The 11409-nt window shown below is 36.0% G+C and overlaps 1 protein-coding gene across 6 annotated transcripts; it reads right to left on the reverse strand.

Moving 5' to 3' along the window:
- Positions 1–219: 219 nt before the first annotated feature.
- On the reverse strand, positions 220–10739 carry LOC102217129 (cyclin-dependent kinase-like 1). 6 transcript variants are annotated; one of them, XM_023351701.1, is made up of 10 exons: positions 10117–10213; positions 9785–9973; positions 9564–9685; positions 7856–7928; positions 7081–7171; positions 5677–5877; positions 4505–4587; positions 4373–4429; positions 1972–2124; positions 220–588 (listed from the first exon to the last, which is right to left on the reverse strand). In XM_023351701.1, exons 2-10 carry the CDS (start codon positions 9950–9952, stop codon positions 493–495), a joined length of 1044 nt encoding a protein of 347 aa, XP_023207469.1. In that variant the 5' UTR covers positions 9953–9973; positions 10117–10213; the 3' UTR covers positions 220–492. The 6 variants fall into 6 exon arrangements, with proteins under 6 accessions (XP_023207469.1, XP_023207467.1, XP_023207468.1 ...); XM_023351699.1 differs by lacking the exons at positions 220–588; positions 10117–10213 and adding an exon at positions 10593–10739 and having other exon boundaries at positions 1867–2124; XM_023351700.1 differs by lacking the exon at positions 220–588 and having other exon boundaries at positions 1867–2124; positions 10189–10213.
- Between the last annotated feature and the right edge of the window lie 670 nt (positions 10740–11409).

Below are 11409 nucleotides of genomic sequence, written 5' to 3' on the forward strand. Positions count from 1 at the left end.
CAATGTTTCTTTTATTTTTGCAGTGCAGTTTAACAGGCAGTCACACAGAGCGGCATACTGATGAGCTGCATGTGTAAGACGATAAGTTGAGGTCAGGTGATCCTGTGGAGCCGGGCGTCACGCTGTCAGGCTGTGACCCCTGTGACCCCTGTGTCTGTGTCGGACGGCGGGGATCGCTGTCCCGGCGGCTGAAGGCTTGTTAAAAATCCATCAACTTGCTTAGAGGATCAGCTGTCATGGCAGGTTTTATTTAACCTTAATCAAGACTTCAACAGGTCAGCAACAAGTTAAACATGTAGTTCACATCATTCTGTACTGCTTCATATTCTATGTGTTCTTGATTAACAATACAAAGTCTCACATTTTTCTAGAGTAAAAGACTCAGAACAATAAGAACAATGTTTTACGTGAACCTGCCAGGATGCAGCAGAAAACAGGAACACGGAGTATCAGTTTATAAACGGCTGAAGATAAAGTTGTGGATGTTTTATTTTAAATGTTGGGCAGGTGATATTTATGTTTTACTAGTTTCTTGACATCTGGGGCCGGTGAGACGTTACTGTTAGGTAACTGAGGAAAATACTGGACCTACGAAAAGAGAGAAAACAGAGAAAAGTGCATTTTAACTGGACAAAGTGACCAGTAGGCAGAAACACAGCACTTTTACTTGAGTACTGTACTTAAGTACATTTCCTGAGTATCTTTACTTCACTTGAGTATTTATTTTTTGGGAAACTTATAACTTTTGACTCCACTTCAGTTCTGGGAAGCTCATCGGTTCTGGTTCCTTTTGGCTCAGCATAATACAACTGCGTCTCCCCCAAAAAACTTTTTCTAGAACAATTAAGGAAATTTTTACAGAATAAAATTGCTCAGAAATTTTGGATTAATCTAAAAAAATTTGGAGAAAAAAAAACTTTTGTTTATTCTGAGTTTTGATGAGTTGAAAGGTTGAAAAAACTCAAATCTAAAAAAAACAAAGAAATTAATCTGACAAATTAGAGAAAGAATTTCCATGTTTTTTTTCTTGAAAATCTCTGAGATATTTTGCAGAAATTTACTCAGTTTTTATATCTACAATGGTCCTAAAATGTCTCTCCTCTTTTTCCTTTTTTGGGGCTTCAGTAAGTAAAAAAAAAACCATTTTTATACTGAATGTTTTCCAGGTGGTGTAGATGTTTTTAGCAGAGTCGTCCTCTGTGTCAGTACATCACCAGGTAGTTTCAGCAAGATTCAGTGAAAGCATTCAGAAAACAATACAACAAAGTATTGATATAAGAAAATATAATTTGTGCTTGGGCTGGACTATCTGGCTGAAACACATATCACGATATAAAAGTTTCCTGTTAGTCCATATCAAAAATTATTGATGAGTTTTTTTGCTTTAAATATGTTTAAAAACTGGCAAACTGGTGGAGTTATCTTTCCCGTTTAATCCAGATTTTACTCCACGTTGTTGTTGTTTTCAGCAGCTATAAGGTGGCAAAACATTAAACCGCTGCTGCGCAAGATACTGGACAGGTTGTTGCTAGGTAACTGAAGAATGAGTGAGTTGCTAGGTAACCAAAGAGTGAGAGAGTTAGTTGATTCCATCAACCTAGCTTAGCTAGCCGTGAAAGGCTGAGTGGCTAAAGCGTTTCCTCTGCCTGCATCTCCCAGAATGCTGTGCGGTTCTGGATCTGAGTTCAGTGAAATTATTTAAAATTCTTTCAGAAGCATTATTTATTGATATTGATTACGCATCTATCACAATATGCCAATATTGGTTTATCGCTCAGCCCTGATTAACACTTTTGAATACTTGAGTATTTTCAAAAGTAAGTACTTCAGTACTTTAACTTGGGTAAACTTTTGACCGAGCAACTTTTACTTGCAGTTGAGTTGAATTTTACAATGAGTATCAATACTTTTACTGAAGTACTCGAGCTGAGTGCTTTGTCCACCACTGAAGTTTGATGAAGGTGTCTTTACCCCAGCTTGTCTGCGCCGGGACGCTTTGTCATGTCTTCTCCCAGGGCGCTCCACTTCACGGCCCCAGTTGGCCCCGCCCTCACCCTGAAAGTATGGCAGCTCCAGCAGCTCCTCACAGGACAGCCGCAGGGACGGGTCCATCACCAGGCAGGACTGGACGCAAAAACACCAAACATCCGCCTCAACACCGACTGCATGGACAGCTTTCAGGGAAGGTTACATTAGAAACGAGGTTGTGCTAGTAAAGAGTTCAGTCTGAGAGATAAATAGTTACTATAAAGCAGGGGGGTCAAAAGTGCGGCCCAGGGGCCGGTTGTGGCCCGTGGGCTGATTTTGTGTGGCCCTCAACTGCAATTCGAAATTCGATACGGAGACTTTTAATTTGTAATTTTCTTAAAAATGGAAAATGTAGTGTACAGCACACAATGCTTATATTTTTATAACCAAGATTTAACAAAAGGTAGGAGAGACTTTTACTAAAATGATGCACCCAAACAGCTTTTATTTAATTTAATGGACTTGATTAAATATAGTAAACATTTTGAAAGAAAGTGACCCAAGCCTGGTCTTTACCACTGAAAATAAATTTATTTAGTGAGCCAAAAAAAAAAAAAAACTGCAAACATGCAAAATTTACAAATGCATATTTTAGCCATTGGAGATAGTAAAACTAAAGTCAAATAAAAAAATAGTAGTAGTAAATTTCCACAATAAAACTCGTACATTTTCTTCAATAAATTTGGAAATTTCAGAGTTTTAAAAGTTTAACATTTCCAACACTTTTTCTAGAAGATTTCTGAGATGAATCTCAATTTCTGAGTCTTTAGGTAAAAAGTCCCATTCGATTTTTGGAACTAGAATAAATATCCATTTTTTTTAAAAAAATCAGCTACTTTACTTGCCTGATTTTAGGTTTTGTTTTTCTTTGGCCTGTGAATCCTTTTGATTTGATGATTTTGGCAAAAGGTTTGGACACTAAAGCATAAGAGCAAACATTCAAAATCTCAGTTTGCAGCCATCTTTGATAAATTAAACAGCGTTTTTACAGGAGAATCTGTGCTCTCCTGTCCTAGTTGAGCTCTGCTTACTTTCACCTGATTACATGAAACAAAGACGGCTCATTAAACTCGAGTGCCAGGCCTTCAGTCCAAATCAAGCCTCAGGTTTTTAGAGGACAAAAACCTGAGAGAGTCATTGTGTTTTCGTTCGATTCAGGACCAAAGTTGCAACATTTGTTACATTTTCACCTGCTGTGGTTCTCTTTCACACTGCATTGCATAAAATGATCCAAACTAAATGAAAACCTGTCCACCTTCTCGCCTGTGGGGGCGCTGCACCAAGAACTACTGAAGGAAACGACATGAAAACCTCCGAACAAGACATGAGTGCAACAACATGTAAACAAAAATGGAGTGGTGTCACATTTTAGCAGTTGCAGGATTTCTTCGTTGTTTTGGTAAAACATCATGACACATTTCTCAAGCTAGCGCTAGGCTAAGCTAGGTTTTGGTTGTATTTCCCCAGAGTTCATATAAGGAGGACTAAACAGGGCTTGGTGAATGCACCCTTAAAGAGACAGAGGCCCAATTTCAAGGCGTTAAGTCACAAAGTCTAATTTCATTAATATGATGTTTGATATAAGCAGCATTTTCATGACAACTGAAGCTAACATAGTTACTTGACTGTGCTAAAAAATAGCACTATGTGCCAGGAAAATACATAACACTGTCCCTTTAAATACCGCCTTCGTCAAAACCAATGTAACCACTTTTCAATAAAATATATGAAATTTAAACCGCATGATGGCGTACGGTCACCACACCCCGCCTAATAAAATGTAATGTTTTTGCAGCTGTTACTATAGAATAGAATAGAATAGAATAGAAGTACTTTATTCATCCCAGCAGGGAAATTACTTTGCAGTTACAGCATAGAGACAAGACACAATAACAACTACCACTGAGTAGTAGTTGTAGATAAAATAAAAAATAAAAATAAAATATAAAATGCTATAAATTGTAAAAATATAAAATGCTGTTAATATAAAAAAAGCAAAAATAAACTCGATCGATTGATATTTTCTAAGGATGCAATTTTGTCTTGAAAGAGCTGCTGAAAATAAGTTTCCTGTCAATAATATCTAAATAAAAAGTGAGTAAATTATTAATATGAATAAAATGTATAGTTTCAGTACGTAAAATTTTATTTTGGTAATTTTACACCTGTGCGCATGTAGAAACATTTAAACGCTGGACTAAATTGATCACAAACATGATGCAGATTAAAATAATTTTCTGCAGAAAGCTGAATTTAAAGTAATCTGAGATAATCTGAAAATGTTTAAGCAATCCTGATCTTGAGGGATTATTGATCGATTATGTTATAAATAAATGTTTCTTACCTTCATGACCATGAGAGCTTGGAGAGGCGCGCCATAGAATCGCCTTTCCAACGGTTCCTGGAACAAAACAAGAAAAGTGAATGAATATTTTGACCAAACGTGGTAATCTTTTGGTTCAGCGTGTCTGTTTACCGTTGTGTCGGGTTCAGGAATACTGACTCCAGAAAAGAAAACATTGGAACGGAAAATCTGTTGGTGGTGAGGGATCAAGTCACCTGGAGGACGAAATGTGATTAGAAAACCATTTTTGGACTTAATTTCTTTCCAACAAGTTAAAAAAACAAATAAGCAGGTTGCACAGAGATGAAACATATTTTCCAAACAGTCTTCTTTTAATTTGAAACAGTTTTACATTGCAGCAAGGCTCAATCAATTAATCAATCAATTATTCTGACCATTAATCGATTAATCAGATATAAAAATTAGGACAATATGCAGATTTTTTGAATTCAAGCCTTCGTTTAATACAATATTAGAAATACATTAAAAGACGCATACAGACAATTAATTCAATTTCTTTTTTAAATAAAAAAATAAACATTTTATTGTTAATATGTAGTGACAGCTTTTGTTTAGTGAATCCTTGATCATTTGTAGCAAAATAAATACTTCTAACATCAACATGTGAAAATCTCAACCCTTATATAACTGATTATTATATTCTGATTAATATTTGGATAAATTTCTATGTACATTTTGCACAATTACTCCTTCGAGAGTGTTGTTCTTTCAGCAATTAGTCTTTTTCTGAGTCTTACAAGATTAGGTGCCAATTATTTCAATAATTGATTAATCACAATTATTTGGATTAATCAGATTAATCAGCCCTAATGCTAATAAAATACATCTAAGTTTGGGGAAATAAAAGTTTAAAGGGTGTGAATACTTCAGAAAAGCGAGTGCCATTCTTTTAGCAATTAGCCTTTTTTGAGTCTTACTAACTTAGTTGACGATTACTTCAATAATCAATTAATCATGATTAGTCTGATCAATCATTTCAGCCTTGATGCTAATAAATATATTTAAATTCATGGTAAACAAAAGTTCAAAGGTGTAAATACTTTTTAAAGGAAAGTGTTGTTCCAGTAAATGGTCTTTTGTTCAGTCTTACTAAATTATTTGACAATCATTTCAATAATTGATTAATCACAATTAATCTGATTAATCGTTTCAGCCTTAGTGCTAACAAAATGCATTTAAGTTTGTAGTAATAAAAGTTTAAAGGGTGTGAATACTTCAGAAAGGCATTGTACATTCACAACTCTGTGAAGGGAATCTATTTTTCAAAGCGTTGTTCTGAGTACCGAGAGTTTTTCGGATGAGATACAGCTGGTCCACATCAGACTTCCCGGGCCAGAGAGGATTCCCGCTTAGAAGCTCTGCAAAGACGCATCCAACAGCCCAAACATCCACAGGGGGTCCATACTGAGTGTCCCCAACCAGCAGCTCCGGGGCCCGGTACCAGCGGGTCGCCACGTAGTCTGTGTAGTCATCCTCTGGTCCCGCTGCGTAAACAAAGCAGATAAAAAACACTCAAGCAATTAATCAAGAATTAATTGATGCTTTAGTAGATTAAAATGAGCTCCAATTGATTAGCTAATAATGTCAAATTAGACATTATTTTAGTGTTGCAGTTTGGCCGCCGACCAGCAGAGGACGCCACTGGTCTTTCTTAACCGGAACAAGTTGATACAAGATGGCAGCCGTACCAGAACGGTAAACAGTCTGATGTTGGACGTAAAATGCACTTTATGCGGATCTGTTTTCCAATATAGACCCTCGACAAGCTCCGTAAGTTTCACTTCAGTTTCAGGCTCATTCAGCCAAAGACGGAGCTGCGGCAGGTTCTCAGGACAATAAGTTGATTTGCTACGAAGGAGAAGATAATATAACAAAAGCGGAGTAAATAATAGAGAAAAATTGTAACATAAAGCCAATAAGCAAGGTTGATTTTTGAGAGAAGTTGTGAGTTGAACATTCCTTCAAGAGCAACCACAGATACTTCTGTACGGAAGTCAGAGTATCACTACATATTTTAGCTGTCCAAGAAATTACTGAAGAAAGAATAAAAAAGTACTTGGTAAAAAGTTTACTCAAGTACTGAGCAACTGTTAAATTATAAAATGATTGATTAAATGTAATTAGTTACTACTCAAATCTGTATAAATATGTCGAAGTTTAATGTTAAAAAATAACATTTTCTGCTTATTATCAGTATTTAATACAACTGACAGGCAACAATGTTAACATTTAATAACTTTTTAAATAAAATTCAACACATTGATTTTTAATGAAAAATTAATTCCATCAATAACAATAAAATTACGACTTTATTTGTGTGATTTTACTTTAATTTTTATTGTCTCAGCCCGCCAGTACTTCTACCTGAACAATTCTGGCCGTTCCTATAAACATTTACTCAAGATACTGAGCACTAACTAACGTAGAGGAAAGGATTACACGGCATGTTGACATGTGGATGTATGGTAACGTTACCCTGAAACCTGAAGCAGGAGACACACACACACACACACACACACACACACACCGACTGACTGAATGCTCCTTTTGTGCAAAGGAGTCATTCAAACACAAGAAAGTGAGGAGGCTATCAGCAAAGACCTGCTCCATGTTCCATGCTGAATAAGTCATTAGAGCTGCATTAACACTAACTGCACATAAACACGCTGGCCTCTGAATAACCTTACTCAGAATGCGGGCGAAGCCAAAGTCACACAGCTTGATGACGCCACTTTTAGTGAGGAGGATGTTCTCTGGCTTTACATCACGGTGGATGCACTGAAAGAATAAATAAATAAATGAAAAAACGAGGCAGGGCGTCAGAAACTATCATAGAAAGTAGGTTTACAACAGAGAAATAAGGTTACAGTGTGTTATGGACAACAAAATACAAAATATATGAGAAAGAAAGAAAACTACAGACAGTTAAAAGACTTTAAGACAAAAGTGCCATATATATATATTTACATATGTATGTATATGGGTCCATAAAAATGTGACCCATCCAGTTGATGGTTGATTTGTGTAAAATTATTACCGATATAATTTTCTTAGAATGGAAAATGTTAAGTACAACAAAAACTATTTGTCTTCTTCTAATCCACGTCGATTCAGAGACTTTTACCAAACAGCCGACTTTTCTGCACCCAAATCAGCTTTTGTTGAATTTATTAAAGTGTTTTTGAAAGATCTTGTTCTTATAACTGAGGATAAATTTGTTAAATCGAGCCAGGACAACTTTCTTTTAGTGCAGCAAAATCCTTTTTCTGTTTGGCTCAACAATACAATTAGCCAACTTTATTTGTGTGATTTTGGTTTAATTTTTATTTTCTCGGCCCGCAATGAACAATTTTGACTCGTGGCAAAAAGTTTGGACACCCCTGCTCTAATTAAAAATACTTCAAATACAAAAGTGTGTCTGTTACAGAAGAATGTTTCTATTGAAGTAAAAAATCCACTGACATTGTGTTTGTGACAGAAGTTCACAGCTTGCAGAGTCTGCCACACGATGCTTTTCAGCTGAGCCTCCGGGACCCTGCAGACAAACGAACACCGACTCACTCCTGTACAAGGAACTAAATATTTTTCTCATATAATACTTTAGGTATTAAAAACGACACCCAGGTAACCTCAGGCCATCTCAAACAGCAGCAGCACCTTTGTTTCCACGAGCAGCTAGACTTTCTGCTGCACTGCCTTACGGGAAAATAACCCAGACAACAAGTCGTTGTGGTTTGGTTTTCTGTCTGAGGGCAAAGAAAAATTCATAACTTGATGTTCTGATTAAAAACTCTGAGTGGAGTTGTAAAGTAAAAAAGTAAAAGTACTTTGTTACTGTACTTAATTAGAGTTGAAGAACTGTTGGCAGCAAAGCACTGCGTACATTTAGGATTCAGCTTTTATTTTAACATAAATACATAAATATACCTTTATGTAACCTGTCAAATAAAATAAACATGTTTATTAGTATGAAATAAACAATAAGGATGTAATGACGCGTGTTGGATAGGGCACCACTAAGCCCAGGGGCCCTCAACCTTGGAAACCCGGCCCTGTTGACGATGCATGAAAACAGATTTCTCTGCAGAAGAAGGACGCTCCACAGAAGGAAATGTTTGGTCAGATTTAATCCCAGACAATTATCTAAAACAATTAAATGTCTTCTTATACAGTTTATGTAAATACCTGATTTAAAATGTATTTAAAATCTTGTTACAGGAATGTTCATTTCTGCTACTATTCTTCTTCAATCAATCTGTTTGACAGATACATTGAAAATCAAACCATATGGTTGAATTATAAGTATCCTAACATCACTTCTACAAATAATTATCTCTACAATTTAGGATTTACTGTATGATAAATAAAATGACTTAATCACATTTTTTCCAAAAGAACGTACTTTGTATGTGTTTTAAGATGAATGATCTGAATGAGGGGAGAAAATAATGCTTTCATGCACAAATGGGAGATTAATTAAAAATTTCCTGTGTAATCAAAACAGCGATTTAAAAAAAAAAATTATTTTATTTTCCTCCTTTGCATAGACTGATTTTTTTTCTTTTCTTGGCAAGCATGAAATGACGCAAAAGAATCCAAATCAGCCAGGAAAATTAGGATTGGTGCAAATCTAGTAATCTCCTTTAGAAAATTCAAACAAAAAGCACTTTTGCATCCAGTAAACACATATTTCCCTGGACCTTAGCAGATCTTATTGCAACTACAGCTGTCACAATAACACACTTTGCTGGAGGTTATTATTGCCTGGAGGTTATTGTTATTATTGCAGACATTATTGCAATAAACGATAACGTTGTTATGAGACCATTTTCAAGTAAGGTAATGGCCATAACGGCATAATAATGCAAGAACACATTGTCAAAGATCAATAAACTTTAAATTCTGGTGAACATTTAACACTGGAACTGGAAGACATTTTAAATATCCAAAATAAATAAACAAAATAACAGAAACAATGAATAAATTTATTCATGAAGTAAAAACAGCCAGTTATGACCACAGCACCGAATTAAATACTTTTATCATCCAGTTTTTGGTAGAAAGAGGGAAACAATAAATTATGCAAACGGTAATTATTGAGCCCATTTTAATTTATCCTGCAATTAATTGATTTATTGTGACAGCGCCTTTGATGGTGTGTTTATCTTACCCTTGGGGGTGTTTGTCCAGCTCATTGAGGACCGTCTGTTCACAGAACTCAAACACCAAATGCAGCCGTCTTTTTCTCCTGAAGACTTCCAACAGGTTGACCAAATTCACATGTTTAAGCTGCTGTAAAACCAACAGGTGAAAAACAAAACAAAAGCTATAAGTTAAGGCTTCGTGTTTTACATCAAACCTGATACTTTAAGGAGACTCTACCCCTCTCACCTTAAGCATACGCGTTTCTCGCTGTGCAATCTTTTTGATGACGGGATCCTCTTCAGACTCCACAAACTTCTTGATGGCAACTATCTGGCCCGTTTCTCTGTGCCTGCACTTGAACACCACACCGTAGGAGCCCTCGCCAATTTTGGCCAGTTTTTCATATTTCTCCATCGAGCAATTTCAAGTTACTATCTGCAAAATAGGCAAGAAAAAAAAAATAGGACTCAGTTTTCAGCAGACTGACCGGATGATTGCTTGTAAAGTCAATAATTCGTGCAGACCTAATGTTTTCAAATTGTCTTCTAGATGTTGAAAATGAGCTCGCATATACTCACGTCCAGAATCTAAATTAGCCTCCAAAACAGCAAAGGTTTTCTACAGATAAAAGTAGAAACAGGTCTTTGTACCGTCATTGTCAATGCTTCACTAAGGAGGTCACTGTGCCGTCTGCTCTTTTACTGCGTCATTACTATGGTAACCGCCTGAGGATTGTTTTCCCTCTTTGGGGCTCCGTTTTCTAATTTATAAACATTTCAAATTACAGTAAATGTTTAGCTGGCGCCTCTGGTCTTCGTTTAGGCGCAAAGTGGTCAGATAGGGAACTTAACTTACCTCTAATAACAAACGTGGGGGTTAAAATAAGCAAGAATACAAAAACACATGGCAATTCACAAAGCTACGTAAGCTAAAAGCTCTTACGTGGGAATACGTACGCCGTAACCAGGGAGAAAAGCAGTGGGAAACGGCTTCAGTAGGCAGACAGTAAAATACACCATATTCAGTTCGGTTAGTGTTGAATTCATGGACTTACTAGACAGTAGAGTTAATGTGGAGAAGTTGCCCAACGTTATATAAAATCCTGACAAATCGGAGACAGTTTCTTTTGGCTATTTAAAAACGTTTTACAATTAGCATAAAAGGTTAAACAAGCGCACCAAGATTTCTACGTGAACGTAAACAAGTACGTAAGTACACGTTCTGTAACCATGGAGAAAATAAGTGGCTAACCATAGTGGCTAACAGTAAACTATACCTAATCCAGCCGATTTGGTTTTATTTCAATATATTTAAATCGTTTAAGTAGACACAACATAATCATCCATATATTACGAACGTAGGAAATATTTTTATTTAAGTTCTATGATCGTCTTTGTCTACTTAAAGTTTCGTTGGTTGTAACCATGGAGACAAGAAATGGCTAACACCATACTGTTAGCTAGCTGTTATTATTTTTTGTAACATTGAATCTCCGGTAAAACCTTCTTTCCCCCCAAATGAGTCACTAATTTCATATGTTTTTGTATTTTATTTTAGGTTCAAGTACTTCTCTACTTCTCTCAATAGCCTCCTCTCATTTTAAAGTAGGCTACTGCGGTTTACAACTATCCGAATAAGTTCAGTTACTGTTAAGTAAATAGTCAAAGAAATTGATCGGAACGCGGCCTGTCACCCGAAGAGACCAAACATTAGAATAAAAGATACAAGACGCAAATTCAGATTAGACTTAGAATAATGACAAGTAATCATTTTTTATCTCAAAATATAAGAAAACTTGTGTTTTACTTAAAAATATGAAAATGTGGCTGTATGCAACCTCTGCCTCCAACTGGGTAAAAATGTTGTAAAGT

The sequence above is a fragment of the Xiphophorus maculatus genome, chromosome 18 (assembly GCF_002775205.1).
Source record: "Xiphophorus maculatus strain JP 163 A chromosome 18, X_maculatus-5.0-male, whole genome shotgun sequence".
Lineage (NCBI taxonomy): Eukaryota > Metazoa > Chordata > Actinopteri > Cyprinodontiformes > Poeciliidae > Xiphophorus > Xiphophorus maculatus.